Below are 20,717 nucleotides of genomic sequence, written 5' to 3' on the forward strand. Positions count from 1 at the left end.
ATTTTTAACATTTAAAATGTACACAAAACTCTGGTAAAATTATTTCCATTTTCCATGTGAATTTAATTTTAGATATTAAACATTTGTGTGGAAACGAAGGCGCAGCGGGTCTTTTTGTCCACACGGTGGCGCCAATGTCGACTTTCACTTTAACAAAAGCCACAACCAATTAGACTTTTTTAAAAACGGTAAAATATAGGAACTGTGCTCCTTCGTAGTTTTTATTTATATTTTCTATATAGTTAGTGGTGACTGTTGGTGATTTAAAAAAATAATTATTTCCTGTAAATTTACCTCGTGCAGTCAATGAGGGTTTGCAATGAAAGACCAAGAATTTAGCCATGTGTTGCCTTCATGTGCCTTCTGTAAAGTTCAATTTCGTAAGATATTTTTAGAGACGCAGAGATTTTACTCATTTTTGAAAATCGTCTTATTTTGTGAGTAAATCCTCATCAGCCGTGATGCGTTCAATTGTTTCTCGACTGTAGGAGGAATCTAAACACCATCACAACAAACGTCACGACACAGGAACTCCAAAGTTTCTTAGCCTCCGTGAACGTAGCTGAAGTTCAGGGGAGTTCCCACATTCCCTGAAGGCATCAGCCCCCCCGTCACTGTCCCCAGGTCTACCCGACGGGACGATGTCAAGCTCATCCTCACTAGTGTGATTTGGTACTGGGCGCAGAGATGCTGCTGCTGGTTTTACTGGCGTGTTTCAGCCCGGCTGTACTGGGACGACTGGAAGAGTCCCAGTCTGAAAATGACCTGGACCTGACGGACCTCGATTTCGGCATTGTAGGACGGAGTGTGTGTGCGTGCGTGTGTGTGTGTGTGTGTGTGTGTGTGTGTGTGTGTGTGTGTGTGTGTGTGTGTGTGTGTGTCTGTTATTCATGGTGTTTATTTTCCGCTGGATTTTTTTATCTTCTGTCCGCAGGCGTCACGCAGAGTCCCGCGTCAGGTGAAAACCATCTTAGCCAAGGTAAAGTGAGACACACGCACGTATCTGCGCGGGGTCACATAAAACCACCAAAACATGGGAAAATAACAGTTTATTGAAAGGGCCATTCTGGCCGTGACGCAATAAACCACATCCGAGCGCGCAAGAACAACTTTATCTGCGTGAAAGGTGCGTGTTGGGTCCTCGGAGGGGACCGCTGTGTCCTCACAGTGTGAAGAGGGAGATGTTGGGCTTCTGTGTGGTTGCAGGAGACCAGACCTCTCATCCAGGAGCTGTCCATTAAGACCACCATCATGTCGCGCTACGCCTTCACCGCCGTCTACTGCGCGATGCTCAACCGGCGCTCCGCCGCCTCCGAGGGGGTCTTCCAGCTCCAGATCCCCGCCAACGCCTACGTCTCCAACTTCACCATGTAAGAGGAGAAAAATATTAAATAAGAGGGAAAAGTTTCTCTTCAGAAAAGTCTCGAATGGTTTGGCTCATTTAAATAGCTCAAATGCCTGAAGATTTAATACGAAACTGGCCCCGCTAAAACACGTGAAAATATGAATTACGTAATAAGTTACACACAGAGTTTATTCAACTTGATCAAATTGGTTTTCGAGCTATAAATGTAAGAATACATCTGCCTCAATATTTACTCAAGTCCAAAACAAAATCAATGTTTCCACCATTTCACATTTTAATGATCACCATTGAAGAAATAGTCAAAAATAGAGTAAACTTGTAGTGAACTATAGTACTGGCATGAACAAAAAGCAGTAAAATCCTTTTGCGAGCCCCCAAAATGTAGTTTCGAAAGATCAAAGTGGCAGAAAAATAAAAATAATCAAAATGAAGCAGTTGAGTTACATTCCAAAACACTGACATTTATTTTCCAGAAGCAAAAGATAAAATAAAACCAACAGCTGGATGGCAGAAACTACACTCTTGAAATTGATGGTGTTTTGGTTTCTATGGAGACGAATACCAGCAGCAGAGAAACAGCAAAAACTTTTATAAAGCCGTAAAAACTCTCACGGTTCTCTGCCAGTGAACGCCTCACCGCAGACAAACCTGGGCCTTTTGTGTGGTCCCCTGCCCTAATCCTTGACCTTTGACCCCACCTGCACCAGGATCATCGGAGGGCGGGTCTACCAGAGTGAGATCAGGCCGCGGGAGAAGAAGGTCAAACCTGAGGACGGCAGAGCCAAGAATAAAGAGTCGGGTGACCCGAGGTGAGACAAAGAGTGTGTGTGTGTGTGTGTGTGTGTGTGTGTGCGTGTGTGTGTGTGTGTGATAAGGTCATCAGAACCCTTTGAGCCATAAATCTGGAACCAGTGACATCATATCTCCAGCTGCTACGTGAAAAGTGACATTTCCCCTAATGAGGCTCCATGAGTCAGCGTCTCCACGGCGACGGACTGCGGAGACAAGTGTGTGAGTGTGGACAGTCTTTAACTGTCAAACTGTCCTTTGATCCAGCGCCGAGCCGGAGACGGAGGTCTTCAAGATGGCCGCCAACATCCCGGGTCGTAACCGTGCGGTCTTCATGCTGACCTACGAGGAGCTCCTGCAGCGGCGGCTGGGACGGTACGAGCACGTGACCAGCCTGCGGCCCCTGCAGCTGGTCAGCCGCCTCACCCTGGACGTCACCATCATCGACCACTCCGCCATCACCGGGCTGGAGGTTCTGCTGCTCAGGAACAGCCGGGGCGGCGGCGGCGCCGGCACCTCTAGAGCATCAGGTAGAGCGAGGGTCACACCTGAAGATTGGCTGTGGTAGAATAACTCACCTCAGGAGTTTGGGGGTTTTCAGGCAGGCCTCAGCTGCCGGTTACCACGGAGATCAAGAAGGAGAAGAACATGTGCAGGATCACCTTCAGCCCCAACATCGTGCAGCAGGCCAGGATCGCCACCAACGGGCTGCTGGGCGATTTCGTGATCCGCTACGACGTGCAGCGGGACCTGGGCATCGGGGACATCCAGGTGAACCAACCGTGAAGGAACACGCTCGCCGCCTGTGTTTCTGGTCTCCTGCGACACCAGAAACACCACATTCCTTTACTTCCTGTCCCCTGTCCCAGGTCCTAAACGGACACTTTGTCCACTACTTCGCCCCCAAAGACCTGCCGGCCGTTCCCAAGAACGTTGTGTTTGTCATCGACACCAGTGCCTCCATGTTGGGGAAGAAGATCAGACAGGTAAGAGCAGAAGAATCTCCCAGTACCTCAGACCGTTCTATGACTAGAGACCAGTTGGACCCAGTAAACAGCCGCCACCTGCTGTGGGTCCACTGGGTGCTGACTGATGGGCCAAACTCCACCTCCTCCCTAATGAGATCCCTCCTAAGAAGAGATCCCCCGACTCTGCAGGTCCAGCGTGGGTGTGCACTCCGCACACGTGCACATCCCGGGAATGCAAACGTGGACCCCAGCAGCTGTCTCACTGGTCCGTTTTGCCTGTTGGCCTGTGGGTGCGCAGCTTCTCGGAGCGGCGCCGGCGTGGAGGTTAGAAGAGGCCGGAGGCATCAACAGCCTCTGCACCTCCGCGTCGTCACATCAGATCCAGACAATCAGTCACCAGTTGAAGCTCTGCCAAATGAGAACCGCGACCTTCCCCATTCCCACATCGGAATATCGATACAGGAGTTTCCCCTCCGTAATCCCCCCCCCCCCCAGCTGATCTCTGCAGCTGGCGCCAGCGGACAGAGGCAGAAAACTGGAAAGAAACTGAAGAAAGAAACTGAAGAAGTGATTATTTTCAGCAGAAGGCTTCTCTGTGGGAGGAAGGTCATCCTCCATGGAGTAATGGAACAGGACCCTCGACCCCTGATTCTTTCCCAGCCCCTCCCTTCCCTTCCCAAGTGGGCTGCAGGAACAAACCAGCAAGTGTGTTTGGATGCAGCGGCCGCTCCAGATGACCACTGCTGTTTGTCACACGGAGTGGGCGGAGCTTTCCGCACTCCACAAACAAGAATCCCTACATGGGCATATTCTGGACACCGAGGCTAACACTAAACAGTTAGCCAGATTTATTTGATGTTTTGATGACACTTGTCGGTAAATATCCCGATCCTTGGAAAGGAGAGTTTCTGGAGAACTAAATTTAGGTCCTTGGTGATGTTCCAGCGTGCGCTAACACGAACCCGCAGCACACCCAGCTACCGAAACAAAAACACAGACGCTCCAGTTACATCGGAGATGTTTGTTACTCCTTTATTACTGAGTAAATACACGTATTGTGCGGCATTAGCCTTCGGAATCTTCTATTCAGCCTTTGAGCGCTGAGATTAAATGTCTTCCTGAGGTTTCTGATCCGTGCGTGACAATAACACAACAGCTGCTGGGTGATGATGGACGACACATTTGGTTTCCAACGATTTTATTCGGCGTGATACAATGGTGATCTCAGCCTGCTGGTGCACATTCTCACGCGCTGCTCCTGTGTCCATCAGACTAAAGAAGCTCTCTTCACCATCCTGGGTGACCTGCGACCCGGAGACCACTTCAACTTCATCAGCTTCTCCAGCAGGGTGAAGGTGTGGCAGCCGGGTCGCCTCGTGCCGGTGACACCCAACAACGTCAGGGACGCCAAGAAGTTTATCTTCATGCTGCCGACAAGCGGAGGTGAAACGTTAGCGACTGTTGTACAGTTACAATCAAATACTATATAGCCTCGTGATAACCTTGCTACGCTAACACTTTAGCCTTGCAGTGACTAGGCCTTTGTTGTTTTCCTTTGATCTCTTGCTGACCCGTCACCTGCAGGGACCAACATCAACAGCGCCATCCAGACCGGTTCCTCTCTGCTCCAGGACTACCTGTCAGCCCAGGACGCCAGCCCCAACAGCGTCTCCCTCATCATCTTCCTGACGGACGGGCAGCCCACGGTGGGGGAGGTCCAGTCCGTCACCATCCTGGGCAACACTCGTTCGGCCGTGCAGGGGAAATTCTGCATTTTCACCATCGGGATCGGGAACGACGTGGATTACCGCCTGCTGGAGCGCATGGCCCTGGACAACTGCGGCATGATGAGGCGAATCCCCGAGGAAGCGGACGCCAGCTCTATGCTCAAAGGGTAAGAGTTAGCATTAGCATTAGCGTTAGCGTTAGGGTCACCCTGAACATTTAGCGGATGGCCTGACTCGTTCGACAGACTCCAATCGGACTAAAGCGAGTCTTAATCAGATCTGACACAAGTGTCTGGATTGGGAAGTAATTGATCCGATGCTGATAGCTCCACTCAACATTCTCCAAGTAAAACACGTCTTTTATTGGGACTCTGATGACTGCTTTTAATGAGGGATTTAATGAGGGATTAGCCTGAGTAATAAGTCACTAATAAAGAGCTTATTAAGCTGCTAGCTCTCCTCTCCTCTTTTGCCCCTCTGTCCATCCCTCTCTCATCAGCTACACCATGGTAAATGCGACAGTGCCGACAGCAGAACTCTTTAATCAGCCCCAACACGCGGCGTCTACAGATGCTCCTTTTCTTCTTCCAGCTCTTTCTTTAAGCGCTAACACGCTCTTCTGTCTCCGACCTCGGACCCACACCGTGTTTCTTCAGTGGGCAGGAATGTGTCCGTGCGTGGGGTGAGCGTAGACTCCGCGGTTAAGAACTCTCACCTGGCACGAACGAGCACGGTTAGAAGGCGAGGAGCCTTACCGCCGTACCATCACTGGGACGCGTTCAGAGCGTTAATACGAGCTCCGTTATCAGCCTCTGCTTCGACTCGAGGGTGGGCGTCAGTGGTTGGGGTATGTTTTTGACAAGAGTCGCCTTATGAAACTGTCAAATCACCATTTTCCTCCTTCAAAACACACCAATACCGCTGATTAAAGGGGCAAACCGCAGACAAGGAGGCAGATCTGAGGAGGAAATGAGTATCTCTGTGAGGAGTGGGAGGTTTGAGAGCAGAGGGTGGACGTGAGGGTCCAGATTTTCAAACCAAAATCCAGATGTCCTCTGATGACCCCCATGATGTCCTCTTGCTGTTTAAGCTTTAAGATCCTCTCACACTTGGAACTACGTAGTCAAGCACGTCTGTCCCCCAAAACGTGACGGCTAATATGAGTTTTACGTTTCCTCTGATCCCTGTTTGAAGAAGTTCTCCTGCTGTTCTTCCACTGGTTCTCTGCTAGGTTCTATGATGAGATAGGAACCCCTCTGCTGTCGGATATCAGGATCAACTACACCAAGGACTCGGTCCAGTACGTCACTCAGCATCTGTTCACCAACTATTTCAACGGCTCCGAGATAGTCATCGCCGGCAAGTTGACCAACCAGAGCGCGGAATCGCTGCACGTCCAGGTGACGGCGAGCAACAGTGACAAAAGCATCATCCTGGAGACCGACGTCCCACTGCAGCACCGGGAGGTGGAGACGGAGAACCGCGTGAAGGCGGCCAGGGCGGCGATGGCGGCCGGAGCCAGGCCCCCGGGCTCAGCGCTGGCGAAGGAATTTGGAGTGGTTCTGGGTTCGATCCTGGAGGATTTCGTGGAGCGCCTGTGGGGTTTCCTGAGCGTCAAGGAGGGGCTCCGCTCACGGCTGCGCAGCCAGACAAGCCGGGAGAGGGAAGACCACATCCAACAGGCCACCAACCTGTCTCTGACCTACAACTTCCTCACCCCCCTCACCAACATGGTGGTGGAGAAACCCAGCGTCCTGGCTGATGGCACCACAGCACCGCCCACCAATGAGGCCATCTCAACTGGCAACGAAGTCCTGAGTGAACCAGTGGATCCAGCAGGACCAGGCGGCCGACCTCCGACCCTGAGCAACACAGTGGGTGAGGCTGAACACTCAGTCCTGCTCTGAAGGCTTCAGACAGGAAGCCGAGAACAAAAGCAACGCTGACTCATCGCGTGTGTGAATATTATTTTCCTTTCAAGGCGGCGATGAAAAGAGGCCTGTAAAGAAATCCGTCACCATCTCCAAAACATCAGGTAACCTCGCTTTCTGCGTAAACATCCGAACATTTTCCCATCCTCTAAATCACCCCGAAGCCTCTTAACTTTTCTCCTAGGAGCACATTCGTATTGCTAGCACGCTTGAACGCAGAGATGGGAAATGAGCAGTCGGCGTCGTCCTTGTGGGCGTCCTGTAATTTGGACGCTCGTCAGATCACAGACGCTCCCGGGACGCCTCTGCAGAGGAAACACGCAGGGTCTAATTGAAATACCAGTGCAGGCGCTACGTAGCACTTTAAACATGCAAGTGCGTGTTTGCTAACGCCGACATAGCGGGTGAGCGGGAGGGTTCAAGAGCTGGATGTTTCTGTATTTAGGTGAGGAAAAGGAACCCATCAGAGGCTGTTAGCCAGCGCTAATGACCCCGTCATTACTGTAGCTCTATCATCTCCTCGCTGCTCTGCTCAGTGCAGCCGTTTCTCACGCGTCTCCAGAGCGAGACAACAGGTCTTTAGGAAAACCAGCTACCGATGAGTGACGGATACTGTATCTTCAGACTTTAGCATCACAAATGTCACATTTTTTTCACAAATGTTTTCGTGGCGCTAATGAAAGCCTTTATTTTCTCCCTGTTAGCCGATGGTGACCCCCACTTTGTAGTGGAGTTCCCCCTCAGTAAATTGACCGTGTGCTTCAACATCAACGGGGAACCGGGGCACGTCCTGCGCCTTGTCTCAGACCACAAGGCCTCCGGTAACGCCCCAAACACTTCCTGTTGACCTGCGTCTGGCCGCCAATCACCCGTGTGTGTTCTGTGTCTTCAGGCGTGACGGTTAACGGGAAGCTAATCGGGGCCCCGCCTCCGCCTGGCAGCCACAAACACCAGCGCACCTACTTCAGCACCATTACAGTGGTGGTGGATCATCCCAAGCGGGTCTACATCGAGGTGACACCAAAGAAGGTCATCCTGGACGGGCGGGACCGAATCGTGCTGCCCTGCCACTCCACGGTGACGGTGGACAGCGGCGTCCTGTCCGTGTCCATTGTGGCAGGGACTAACGTGACAGTGTCGGTGGGAGGGAACATCAGCTTTGTGATCCTGCTGCACCAGTACAAGAATCCGGCGCCCTACCAGAGAGACCACCTGGGGTTCTACATCGGTCAGAGTAAAGGCCTGTCACATGACTGCCACGGGCTACTGGGTATGTAGCATAAGGGCGTCTGTCCATCAGCAGGAAGGTTCTCCTGGTCCTGCTCAGGGTTTCCGCCTGATAAATGGAGAGGTTTTTTGAAAACTTTGAAGGTTAAGTGTCTTGTTTTGCTTTCAGGTCAGTTCTTGTATGAGGAGGTGGGACTAGCACAGCTTCCTGTGGGAGGAGAAGCCAAACCCGGGACCGTCCTGAAAGTGAAGGGCCGCTCGGTGCCGGTGGTCCAGAAGAGCAGGAGGATCTATGGCGGGGCTCAGAGCGTCGACTGCTGGTTTGCCTGCAACAACGCCGCCAAACTGATAGACGGCCAGTACGGGGACTACTTGCGCTCGCACATGTTCGACACCAGCGAATGGACACATGGGAGTAACGGGGCGTGAGGCGGCCACACCTGCAGCTGATGTTCACTCTGTATCCACGGTGCCACATTCGCTGCCTCTGCAGAAACGTTCACATTGTCTTTCCTGCCTGTTTTTAATATATTTTTGTACCGTTTAAAGTTGTATTATATCGCGCGACATTCTGACCATGATTTTGTGATTGTAAATAATAAAACATTAAATCGAACATTCCTGATCGATGAGGCAACACCACGATTCTCCCATTCCAGGAGCATGAGCCGATCGCACCTGGTTACCATGGAGACCACCCGTACTAACCCTTTCGTCCAGCACCAATGACACACACACACACACACACACACACACACACCTGGCCTCTCCCACACAGGTGTGTACAGGCCAGGTGCAGCTCACGCCGCCCTTCATCAGGACGCCTCCTCATGGCCGCCACGGGAATTCGACACCACACAGCTCAATCAGTGTCAATCATTTTTATTCAGGTTTCAGAGATACATTTGAAACGGTGCTGCATTTAACGATTCATATTTAAAAAAATACATAAAACATCGACCAGAATACAAAATAAAACAGTACAAAGTTGTTTAGGCTTTTATTTTGTAAATGCAAAGATGGTATAATACTGTTCTGACATCATTACCACAGATTGGACCAAAAACTCAAGTAAATATTAAAAACCATAAGAACAAATTAAAAAAACATGTGCCAGAGTTTGATAAAAAACAGCTGGATGGGAGCCATTAAACACGATTAAAGTTGATTACTGTCTTAAAAAGGCTGCTGCTAGCTTAACCAAGTAAAAAGCGCGGAAACTGCTAACATTCTGCTGCGCTGTGAAAAGTGCATATATTATTGTGCACGTGGATTTATTCATTCACAGGATTTAAATGAACAAATGTGGGGGGAAATCTGCACATGATATCACAAAATTTAAACCCCGACTGACCGCGGTTGCAAAGCGAAGGTTGAGGCGCACGGTAGCGCGAGCGAAACAGATCTGAGTCAGGTTCCGTGTCCACACGTGGTACGTGGTATAAAACCGCCAGACCAAGGCAAGCAAAGGGGCGTGGCCATGGATGACAGACAGCGTGATCGACCAATCATTTCATTCGGAGCAAATAAGGGGCGTCAAAAGGCCAGAAAGGCAGAAATTGCTTTAGTCAGTAAAGATGAGTGATGCTAGTGCTAGCGCTGAGGTAGCTGGTTACAGTATGTTTATTTGCTAAGTCATGCTAAGCTGATCAGATTCAAGTGGTCCGTTTGTGCATTAAAAAGTTCTCATTTTGTACATCGTAACGCAAGCCGATCCAAACATTGCTTTAAAAATCCCGATTTATTTTTTTTTTAATTAAAACTTAAACGAGTTGTCATAGCAGCTGCACGGTCGTCAGCTGGAACGTGGATAAAGTGCATGTTTGAAAATCCAAACATTAAAATCAAACGCTCCCGATAGCGGCTGCCTCTAATTACAGGCTGGACCACGGCAACTTGAAAAATCATAAAAATCACTTTTATGAACTCGTCTTTGGAACATGAGACGCTTTTAGAAAAGTCCCCGTGCGGAACCAGGAATTTGACGGCCACGATCGGCACATCTCAGGTGTGGTTCCTCTGGTGCGGCGGGGCAAAAGCTAAACGCCGGTGGGCTGGACCTCCCTGTCAGAACCAAATATTAACACACGTGCAGTCTGATTGGCTGGACGGTAGCGGGGACGCTGCATCACCTGGGCTCACGCCGCCACCCAGGTGGGCCTCAGAGGTCCTCCGGAACGTTGCACGTGGGGGACAGTCCGTCCCTCCTCGTCCTCGTCCTCCTCCTCTGCGTCGGAGGTCAGCAGCACCTGCCGAACCAGAACAGACCAGATTAGGAGGCTGAAGAGGCAGATTATTCACGCTCTTCCTGTCCAATATCTGGTCAAGTTGACATGAAAGATCAGAGCTTCTGGCAGCTCATCGTCCTCGACAACCTCGATGTCACAACAGATGACATCACCAGCACCCCCCCTTGTCTCATCAATGCCCCACAAATGACCCAAAAATGTCTGTTTTATTCTCCTGATTTACGGCAGCAGAGGCAGGGACGAGGACCATGTCCCCATCTGTCTTTGCTGAGAAAGAGCAGAGCTTTTGAGCAGGTCCTTGAACGCACCACCGGGCTTCCTGAAGCTTTGACGAAAGTTCATGTGGGGAAGGTGGACTTCCTGAAGTCTGAGCTAAATCTGTAAATTACAGGAAATGCTGTGTGTGTTCATCCCTAAAACACAGGTGCAGTCGGTGGCGTCTCGTCACAGGCGTCTTCTTCAGCTTCCTGTACTGACGGATGCTTTTGTTTTGATAGGGAGAGGCCGAGCAGGAAGGTAAACTACGAGGTCATCGGGACAAACAACCACCTGGTCTCGTCTCACCTGTGACTCGTCCGCGTTCTCCTTCTCCGCCGCGCTGTCGCAGGAATCATCCAGGCACTTCATCAGCTTGTACTTCCTCATCATCAAGCTGTCCACCACCCAGAACATGATGGACTACAGGAGGGAAGACCCGGGGTCAGATCAGCTGCTGAAACCACCTCAGGAGAAAGAAGCTGCACTCACGTTCACGATGAAGGGCACGATGAGCATGACCACTGCTAGCTCCAGCTGAGGGTTAGCAATGTAGCCTAGCAACACCTCCTGCAGCTAGAGGACAGGAAATTACTTTGATTACGATGAGATCCGCGGGATCAATCCGACCCGATCAGAGGAAAATAGGTCCTTACTTTGGACCATCCTGGCACCAGCAGCACCAGGCTGATCACACCTTTCTCCAGCACCATGATCAGCAGGTAGACGCCACACTGGCCCAGCCAGGCGGCCGCCTGTGGGGGCTCACCTGGGGGAGGGGAGGAGGGGGGGGGACATCAGGAAACGGGAAGATTTTTATTTTTGAGAAAATCCCTAAAAGTTTTGGTTTTGAATAAAAATAAACTGGGAATGCAATCAAAAATGTCCCAACAGAACTGGTGAGGAATGAACTGGGAATCTCTTCCAAGAGTGCAGCTGGAGCTTCGTGAACTGGTCCCATCTGACCTCCAGTGTGTCTGCGGCGCCCCCGTGTGGTCAATTAGGGAAGCACACTCACCATATTCTCCGAAGACGAGGAGGCTCCACTGTTTGTATTCCACCAGTTTGGACACCAGTTTCACAGCCGCCCAGATGACCAGCATCCCCAGCGTGGCGTCCAACAGGAAGTTCATCAGATACCTTTCAAAATAAAAGAATCAGTCACAGCTCCGCCTGATCTCCATCCATGTTCATGCTCACAGGAACTCACAGGGAACACGGGTCATTTTTGGTGAGCGTAGAAAGGAAGACGTTGGCAAAGTGGATGAAGAGGGAGCCAATGGCCTGTTTGGACGTGTCAAAGAACCTGGGGGAGAAACAAAAGCGTTTACATTTTAGTTTTGATAAATGACAGGTCAACAAAGTTAAGAAATCTTCTAATTGGATTCCTATTTATGCTTTTAAAGCCAGTTTGTATAATAATAATATAAATATAAGTTACAAATGTAGTCACAAATGACTCAATATTGCAGGAAATTTTCACAATTCCCAATGAAAAGGTTTAAAAAGCAGATGTACAGCAGTTTAACTTTATATTTCCACATTTTCCCCAATTGATCTTGCGTTTATGTCTCTCTAATGGACAGAGAAAAAGAAAGTCAGCAGTTCTGACCAGATCCTCCAGGGTCGTCTGATATCTGCCGGCTCCCTGAACCGCTTCACTGCAAACACACATCAGATCAAGTGATCAATAACATCTACAACACGGGCGAAACAGCTGACCTCAGTCTGCTTCTCGGCATCTTTACAGGAATAAAACAGGCCCTCGCTTGTTGAGCTATCGCTCCATCTCCCAGGATGAGAACATGTGACAACAGAAGGTTCCTGCAGACATGTTTAGCTTCCAGCTAACAATGAAAAGATGACTGTTTATCTGGGATCTGTTTTCCTCTCAACCTCAGTCTTAATCTGGGTTATTGACCTCTTCACTAATAAGTAACCACCCTGAGGTCAGAGCCCATCTCTCCACCCCCCACCGCCCCCGAGTCCCGGCCGGATTCTGCAACACTGAAACATTTTGAACCGCCTTCGATTAGCTGATCAAATCAACACGACTTTAGAGCCACCAGCCATCAGGTCATGTGAGGACGCAGTGTTTCAGGGTCGTTTGTGCGATACGCCTTTATCACGTCGTTTCACCATCAGTCCAGGACTGAGAGAATCAGCAATACCGGTAATGATCAGAAAGGAAGCTGAGCCAATAAGGGAAAATAAAAGCCCCCAGTTGTTTGCAGAATCAAAGACAGATAAGATAAATGTCTTGAACGTGCTGTTCAGGGGGCCATCTGTTTTGAATCGAGTTAACAGTCCCATTTTCTGAGATATATATAGATGAATATTTATTTCCTGGGATAATTTGACTGTTATCTCCTCCAAATAGTTTAAATTTAAGAACTTAGGCTTGGTTTTAGGGAGGTGGGAGAGAATGAATCCTGTGGCAGAAGAAGGAAAGTGCAGAATTGTTCCACATTCTCAACTCAACAGTCAAACAATGACATGTTTCAGGAGCCATTGTTCTCCGTTTATCCCATTAAGGCTGTAAATGGGAAACTAGTTTCACTCATACCTCACTTAAAAACACTGATTTCGTGAACAAGAAAACAGAAAATAGTTTTTAGCATCTGCACATTTACCTATATTTCTTAGTTTATCGGACAAATATGTAAATATACTGACTACATAATATTGACGACACTTCAATTTAAAAAGACTCATTTTGGATTTTGCTTTGTAACATTGGTCATTAACTGAAAAAAGTAATGATTTGGATTTAATTCGGGGGACTTGATGACTAATTCGGCTGGACAATATCATTGTTTCCGGGTAATTTTACTGAGATTAAAAGCCTTTGTTTACATCATATTTGGTTAGCCGACTCCGCGTCTTTAGCCTAAATCGATTTTTTTTTTTAAACCTTTAGAAAACTTTATTGAATCATATATTATTCGAGAAGTATCCACAAAAGCTGATTACGGGTATAAACTCGACAAAAAGTGAAGGATGTTAAAGGGCGACGTTGTTGCGACGCTAATGAAGCTCTTCGTGTTTACACGTCAACAAAACGCCACGTGGACATTTTATCTTCTCAAAAGTGTATTCTTGCTCTGACATCGCTTTATTCCGATCACCCTGAGTAAAATGCTGCTACGTTTGGCTTGATTTCAGGAAGAGGAACTTACACATGAGAGTACTGAAGGCGATGATGGCCAGCAGACCCTGGATCAGAACCCCGAACCTGTCGGTCAGAGCTCCGCCATCGCAGCCGTGAGGATTCGCTTTGATGATCTCTGACATGTTGGTGACTTCAAAGACATCACCGAGCAGAAACCTTTTCCCCAAGAAGAGCCTGCTGTACAAATCCATGATGAGACGCTGAAAACAACAACGGAGACAAAAGGAGGAAACGGCCGCAACCCCCTTTGATCTCGACGGATAAAAGCCAATGTTGCACTTCCGGTGATCGGATAATGTCCTTTCACAGATTCTAGTTCGTTCGACCCAGAAGCAAAACTGCACCATTAAAGAGATTTCTGCCCATGTTTGTTCGAAGAAAAGACGAACCCGTCAAGTTTGAGCCGGATTCACAACTTCCTGTAAAGACACTTTCACAATAAGACGCATCGAAGCGACGCCCGCGCAACAAATTCACAATAAACGTTAATCATTTCTAAAGTTCAAGGTGTCCCTTCTTAACCCCAACAGTTGGGAAATAGATAGAAAAAGGAATAATAAATGTTTTCTTGCAATGCACTTCGCACCAAAACTAACATTTCAATCTGTCTAATTGGGATAGTAGATGAATTAGGCACAAACTTAATTTTTCTCCTTGTTAACCACTAGTAATGGAATAGTTTCTATAAACTAATGTGCGATATGCACATGAACGGTAGTCTGATGCGTAATTGAATCCCTTTGTATTTAGTTTTGAAAGGCCATCAATACTGCTTCCGTAATGCGCTCCGTCGTCTTCGACTTCTGATTCCCTTTTTTGTTTGTTTGTTTTGTCCAATGTGTGCAGCGCCGCGCGTGCACGTGGGCCAAAGTACCAGTCGCGTGAGGGTGATGCTAAGAAAGGAGACTTTCAGGTTCAACGTCAGTTCGTGTCCGCGAGGCTTCGTTAATTAAGAAAAAAACAGGGAAAATAACCTTTAAATGTTTTGTCAGGATGCTTTAAACGTAAATCAAGTACAAATAAAAGACTATTTAAACCTGCAGGATTTGATTGTGGACAGTTTGCGGCAGTTTTTTTTTACTATTATCGTTAATTATTAACACCGTTTTTAGGGGGGCGATTACTTTAAAGTCCTTTACGGGCTTTTATTCTTGTAAATTTAAAGAGCTCAGTCCGCCTCGCGCAAGGGTCCGCGCGCGTAATCGTCTCTCCCAAATCTGACACTAAACCTGGTAGATTAATGGTGCACGCGGAGCGCGTGCACGGCCTACGCCCGGACCATCTGGTCCTGCTGCACGAGCGCTTCTCTCTCCCCACGAGCCCCTCCCGCGCCTTGACTGCGCAGCGACGTTGTTCCCATGGCAACTATCAAAGTGAAACCGCTACGCACGGTTCAACTGTCACGACCGCAATTGTCCAACTTTCCAAATTGTTGCTCTTCGACGTCATCCTGCAACTTCTCGCACGTGACCGTTAATGAATGACGTAAAGGAGGCCACTGAAAAGCACTTGTCTTTATCAACTATTGTAATCAAGTAATAAAAATAAGAATACTAAATATTGTCCTTAACTATAAATTCACGTGAACACGTTCGACTCAGCCTTAATCATTTTTTTAATTTAATCAATCAAATGAACCACATAGAAACTCCTCTGAAGAACGTCATCTGTGACGTGCACATGCCGATGACGTCTGACATCCTTACTGATTTATAGGCCATCAGAACTTGATGTCAGAACACGCAGCTTTAAAACTACTAAATTCCAAACGATGGTGACGTTCTCAAAACTCAGTACACTAAAGACTCAGGGGTCACGTGAACAAACTCTAGTTTTCTGAGGTTAAACAGGAAAAAGCTGCCTCGCTTATCTACGCAACGCATTTCGATCCGCTCGGAACTTTCTAGAAGTTCCTCCCGCCAGGTCCGCCTCCGCTTCAGTTCCAGATTAAATGTCGGATTTATGACCTTTGATGGAATCGAAGCCAAAGTTTGATTTTAAAACAGGAGCGATGCGCCGCTGCCGCTAGAGGATACTGTTGACTTTAATACGAGAGCACCCGAGAAAACTCAGTAAAGTTCAAAATTCCATTAAAAAAAACATGCGCAATAATTCAGAAATAATCTGGAGATTTCAAATTAAAACAGGAACTAATTGAAAATAATTGTTTTTCTTAGTTCTAAAGGTTTGTTTTCAAAAAATCTTTTATTTTAATTTGCTGACAAAGCTCAAACACATTGACGCGGGTACCTGATCAGCTGTTCTGTGACGTCACTCACTGTGGGGTACCAGCAGGACAGGGGTCAGAGGTCAGAACAAAACCGGAAACAACAGTTTAAAAATAATGTTGCCTGGTGAAATTTCTGCTGCAACATTTGGCCCCCCGGTGCAATAAACCTACCCCACACAGGCACCTCGCCTCAAACTGGTCCCCAGGACATATCGGGACCAGAACCTGGGGGGTTCCGGGACTCTCTGCCATCAGGAACCAGGAGCCCAGAAAAGAAAAGTTGCCGAAACTGACAAGAAACCATAGCGGAAAGGCAACGTTAACGGGTTTAACAGGGTGGAACAATTGAGGTTTAGATGCTTTTCTGCGTGCTTCTTTTTGTCAGTTGTTCCCTCGCCGTCCTGGACGCGTCCGAGGAGGGGTTGAGTAAATATCTGCACATGATTCCGCACATGCGCACACGCCATATTGGAGCGAAAGCAGCGCCTGAAAGACGTCGCTCGCGCCGCCGTCGAGCTCGAGGTGAAGAGAGAGAGGGAGAGAGGGGTAGCGCGAGGAAGGAAGAGAACAGAGGGGGTCGCGAGACGGAGAGGGCGACGGGGGAAAAAAAACTTGGACAGGTAAGACAGGTGACGGCGGCCGCGCGAGACTCCTCCGCCACTGCTGCGTGCTCGCTCATTCGACAGGAGAAAAAAAAAACGCGATTTATTTCTCCTCGATCGCTTTTTAATAAAAATGAAAGCACGCGCCGGAGTGCTCACGAGGCTGTTTCTGTAGAAACGAGAGCACAGTCTCGAGCACAAGTTTAAAGTGTCTCACGCGCCGGGCGGAGGGGACGTCTGTTGCGAGGGTGATAGTTCTGCTCCTCGCGACGTCGTTGTTGTTTGTTTGTATGTAAATCAGCCCAATTTCAATAATGGCTGAAATTTAATTCCTGACGCAGTTTTAAAGTTGTTTTTAGTCGCGAGACGCGGTGCGCTTCGCGTGGGTCTGGGGTCGATTCTATACTGTTTATTTAAAATTTTTATTTATTCATTTTGATTGTCATACGTTAAAAAAATAAAAAAAAAAACCTTCGGAAAATACCGGACGGCACCAAAAATGTCAAAGCACTTTTCAACATGGCGGGTTACGGTGCTCAGCGGGGCGGGAGGGGGGAGAAACTCAGCCTCAAAAATGTTTGTGCGCGAGGAAAAAATAAAACGCGGGCACGCAAAACAACCGGTGCGGTTTCGTTCGGTGGCCACGGGCGAGCTGCAGCCAACGAAATCCGAAGTGTGCGTTTGGCGTTTCCGTGGGAGTTTTTTTCCGCCGCAGTTTTGAGTGTGCAAAGTACACGAGCCGCGCGGCGGCGCGAGCCTTCCTCCCCGGCTACACCCTCACCTCATCTTCCTCATCTCCCCCCCGTGCGCGCGACGCTTCCTCTTTCACTTTTGTGCAAAAGCCGAAAAGAGGAAAATAAAAATGTTAACGCGACGTTTGTGGGTCGCGATCCGATAAGAACGTCGCGGTTATTTCGTCGTTGGTGAATCGCGGGTCGGAATGTTGCTGGTTGCGGGGTTTTTCCGCCCCCTTTTATTGGCGAAGATTAAACAGATAACTGGACGGATCTTTGCAATTATTCCTCACATTTTGAAGCTTTTCCAACCTTCTTTTAGTCCCAGATGCTGATTTAAATCATGAGCTGAATTTATATGATCGAAAACCATTTTCCGCCAGTACGAAAGGTTTTTTTTTCCCCTCTTGATGCCTGTTTTATGTTGTGGAATCAGGGGTTGTTGATAAGCTACTGTATGCTAATCAACGTGTGATTGACAGCCAAGAGGTCAGCTGACAGGGGAAATAGATTTTTCTTTTCCTTTGCTGACAGAGATCCCCCCAAATCACCGTTACCTCCAGTTCTCTTCTTCTGTTCTCAGCGTGTTGAGGAGTGAGAATGAGTTCGATACACCGTCAATCTTCTACAATCACATCATTCTTTTAAATGTAGCATTATCATTTCAAATCATGATTAATAATTCCCTCCTGAATGCAGATTCAGCTCTTCTGCATGCAAATATTGCTGATGAGCAGGTTAGTTATTAGCATGATGTGATTAACTGGTGATGCTGGGTTAGCTAAATGCTAATGTTATGGTATTTCAGGATGGGTTTGTGTCAGAGAGACTGGTTAAATGGACTTTATATTAGGATCAAGAGTTTGGGGTGTTTACACTGGGAAGAAAGGACTTAGACTGGTTTTACTGGGACTTTTTTTAGGCCAGTTATACTCGAAAAAGGATATTCAGCCATTATGCTGGGGCACAGCATACCAATTAAATTGGTACTTTCAGTAGTTAAACTGGGAGAAAAAGATTATTTGACTGGTTATCCCAGGCAGACATGATAGATTTAGACTGTGGTACTGGAACAGAGAGGATAACTACCTCTAACTAACAGTCGAGTGGTTCAATAGTTGCAGACTTGTGGTGGTGGAAGGCGGACAGAGGGCAGATTGTTATAAGAACACCTCCTGCTGCCAGGAGGAAACAAGTCCTGGTTGGTTTAGTGGAGAAGAACCTAATAGGCAGTAATGCAATAAAAGCCCAGAGGTCCTTAATCTCCTAATCCCCATTAAATCTCTGGCACGGATGAGTTTACAGAGAGGTCGTAGGACCACATGCGGATGCTAGCACCCCACTAGCATCTTCTCAATAAACAGGAGGCCCTCTGCCAAATCTGGGGCCACAGATACATCCCAGATTAGCCCTCTCAGACCAGTTAAATCTCCACCATGTTGAATCTGAGCACAGGGGCGGAAAACTGAGCTTCACTCAGTGGAAATACTGAAGGTTTTCCATGGGGAGTGTTTCCATTGACTTTATAACTGGGTTTTTTAAATAAATGCAGGTCTCTAAGATGAGAACATTCTTCCGGAGCTCAAGGACCAGACTGACGTTTCCTGTTTTTGTTTTAATGAGTGATCAGTGTTGATCCAAAAACTTTAAAATAAAGCTCAGAACCACCAGAAAGTTGTTTTTTTTGGACTGGTGATTCTGCACGGTACAAAATATTTGCTGAGCTGTGCTCCAAAGACCGCTAGCTTGGGCTAGTCATCGTAATCAATATTTTAGTTGATTGTTCAGTGATTACGATGTCGGAAAACAGTTTAAAAAAAAAAAAAACTAATATTTTTGATTCCTCTGGTGGCAGGAGTTAAGCTAGCTACTTTTAAAGGCTAGCTACTCCTTTTATGTGAGTTAGCTGCTATTACTAGCTGAGTTCCATCAATAATCTGTCCTATAAATTAAAAGATGCAGCTAAAGACAATGCTAGCCCGTCTTTGTCCTGATGTGTTACAGCTAACTAGCTTCTTCTGCTGTTAGCTTCTGCTGCTCACTCTACTTCACTGGGTGCGCTTTAATGAGTGGTACCGCGATGCTGCTGAGGATTGTGGGACAGTTGGGTGAGGAGCAGCAGTGATGGGGGGGGGGAGTCATGTGAGCCAAATTAGCTCAGCTTGTTTACGCAATGGATGTTTTCTGGAGCCACTGAGGGACGTCAGGGGTGTGTGAGAGTGTGTGTGTAGCTGGGGGTTGGCACAGATACACACATTCATTCTCTCTCCCTTTCTCTGTAAATACTCTGCTCAAACATTAGCCTGAGCTGCCGTGCGTTTCTTGGGATTTTCGGGCTTTTCCCGTGCTGGATTTGCTCTGTCTTCATCTCCACTCCGTGTCCATACGTCTCTGGATGTGAAGATCCCCTGATGACGGAGCATTTTCTCTTGGTTTGTTTTGATTTTGAGAATTGATGCGTGAAGCAGCACAAACGCCTGCTTTAAAGTGATGCTAATGGGGGAAGTTTGGGGAGCGAGCTATGGGTCATGAGACAATGTGACGCGCTGTAGGAGCAGCCAACAGGTCTGTTCATATGGAGACAATCACAACTCAATAATCCTGTTTTTCTACATTCAGCTTTTTATTCTGTAGGGGTGTGTTCAATTTCCTTGAAACTTAAATGCTAGCAGCAGCTAGCCGGTTTACCGTCAGGATCTCCTCAGTTATTGAAACCCCTTTAAGTTGAAAAAAGATATCCTTTAATTTTGAGGAGTCGGAATCAAAGAATTTGAAATAAAAGCTAAAACATCAAAGCAATCAGGAGATAAAATACATGAAGCGGAAGTTTTCTGTTTCATTATATGATTAAGTTGCTCTTTTCTTGTTTCCTCTTTTTTTAGCGCTCTGCCACTGCCGCCTAGAGTTGCTGCTGTCGTTCCGGTTTATCTACTTTGTTTTGTCTTTGATCTGATAAAGGTTTTCTTTCGAATTCCACACAGGCAGAAATCGTTCTGCTGGGGACAACACGAAGCTACACGCTGATCTCTGGGATAATCTAAAGCTTGGAATAGTTTCCCCCTTCGGAACATTCTTGCTGTAGAAGTTTACCGCCACCAGTAATTTACCAACGTTAAATCTCGTGTTTTGTGTGGACACTTTGCTTCTGTCCAGAGCTGAAGTGAGAGATGCTCTGAAAACGACTGGCCCTGAGGTCAAAGGTCAAGGTTCGCCCTGGATGTGGAGGATGCAGCCTGCTCAGGACCAGCCGCTGGCCCTCACCACTGTGAGGCCGCTCTGTCCCACCAATGGGAAGGAAGAGGAGGTGAACGCAGGTGAGGAGGCGGAGTTAGCGCCTTGTTGTCGAGCGGAACCCGTATGAGGCGGAGGCTACTTTTGAACGAGATTAGGAGTTCTGAGGTCAAAGGTCGTTTAGACGACATGGTCATCACTGGAGCGCCTCGCGCCGGATTGCCTCTTTCATTTTA

General features: G+C 47.8%; 3 protein-coding genes and 1 long non-coding RNA gene across 4 annotated transcripts in view; 2 read left to right on the forward strand and 2 right to left on the reverse strand.

Moving 5' to 3' along the window:
* Positions 1-620: 620 nt before the first annotated feature.
* On the forward strand, positions 621-8,624 carry itih5 (inter-alpha-trypsin inhibitor heavy chain 5). The gene is made up of 14 exons (XM_011613222.2): positions 621-795; positions 935-979; positions 1,207-1,370; positions 2,074-2,175; positions 2,423-2,685; positions 2,757-2,926; positions 3,025-3,141; positions 4,395-4,566; positions 4,708-5,017; positions 6,082-6,728; positions 6,832-6,885; positions 7,486-7,602; positions 7,674-8,051; positions 8,178-8,624. The coding sequence occupies exons 1-14, from the start codon at positions 688-690 to the stop codon at positions 8,435-8,437; spliced, it is 2,907 nt and encodes a 968-aa protein (XP_011611524.2). The 5' UTR covers positions 621-687; the 3' UTR covers positions 8,438-8,624.
* On the reverse strand, positions 1,035-2,164 carry LOC115246685 (uncharacterized). Its single transcript, XR_003885785.1, has 2 exons — positions 2,015-2,164; positions 1,035-1,361 (listed from the first exon to the last, which is right to left on the reverse strand). It is a non-coding gene; the product is annotated as an uncharacterized lncRNA (long non-coding RNA).
* Positions 8,625-8,874: 250 nt separating the features above from the next.
* Positions 8,875-14,129, reverse strand: tmem110l (transmembrane protein 110, like). The gene is made up of 9 exons (XM_011613223.2): positions 13,692-14,129; positions 12,125-12,173; positions 11,723-11,818; positions 11,531-11,652; positions 11,169-11,281; positions 11,005-11,088; positions 10,822-10,935; positions 10,141-10,257; positions 8,875-10,072 (listed from the first exon to the last, which is right to left on the reverse strand). Exons 1-8 carry the CDS (start codon positions 14,029-14,031, stop codon positions 10,147-10,149), a joined length of 1,029 nt encoding a protein of 342 aa, XP_011611525.1. The 5' UTR covers positions 14,032-14,129; the 3' UTR covers positions 8,875-10,072; positions 10,141-10,146.
* Positions 14,130-16,376: 2,247 nt separating this feature from the next.
* Positions 16,377-20,717, forward strand: part of sfmbt2 (Scm like with four mbt domains 2) — a 17,536-nt gene continuing 13,195 nt past the window's right edge. Inside the window, exons 1-2 of the mRNA XM_003972736.3 lie at positions 16,377-16,534; positions 20,404-20,564. Of these exons, the coding sequence (XP_003972785.3) occupies positions 20,468-20,564 (97 nt within the window). The 5' untranslated portion in view covers positions 16,377-16,534; positions 20,404-20,467. The remainder of the gene's footprint in view (positions 16,535-20,403; positions 20,565-20,717) is intronic.

The sequence above is a fragment of the Takifugu rubripes genome, chromosome 18 (genome assembly GCF_901000725.2).
Source record: "Takifugu rubripes chromosome 18, fTakRub1.2, whole genome shotgun sequence".
In the NCBI taxonomy this organism is placed as follows: Eukaryota; Metazoa; Chordata; class Actinopteri; order Tetraodontiformes; family Tetraodontidae; genus Takifugu; species Takifugu rubripes.

Coding starts and splice junctions, on each gene's coding strand:
- itih5 (XM_011613222.2), top strand. CDS start 688: ATGCTGCTGCTGGTTTTACTGGCGTGTTTCAGCCCGGCTGTACTGGGA. Junction 796..934: donor CGGACCTCGATTTCGGCATT/GTAGGACGGAGT, acceptor TTCTGTCCGCAG/GCGTCACGCAGAGTCCCGCG. Junction 1,371..2,073: donor TACGTCTCCAACTTCACCAT/GTAAGAGGAGAA, acceptor CACCTGCACCAG/GATCATCGGAGGGCGGGTCT.
- tmem110l (XM_011613223.2), bottom strand. CDS start 14,031: ATGGTGCAGTTTTGCTTCTGGGTCGAACGAACTAGAATCTGTGAAAGG. Junction 12,174..13,691: donor CGCCTTCAGTACTCTCATGT/GTAAGTTCCTCT, acceptor GTGTGTTTGCAG/TGAAGCGGTTCAGGGAGCCG. Junction 11,819..12,124: donor AGACGACCCTGGAGGATCTG/GTCAGAACTGCT, acceptor TTTCTCCCCCAG/GTTCTTTGACACGTCCAAAC.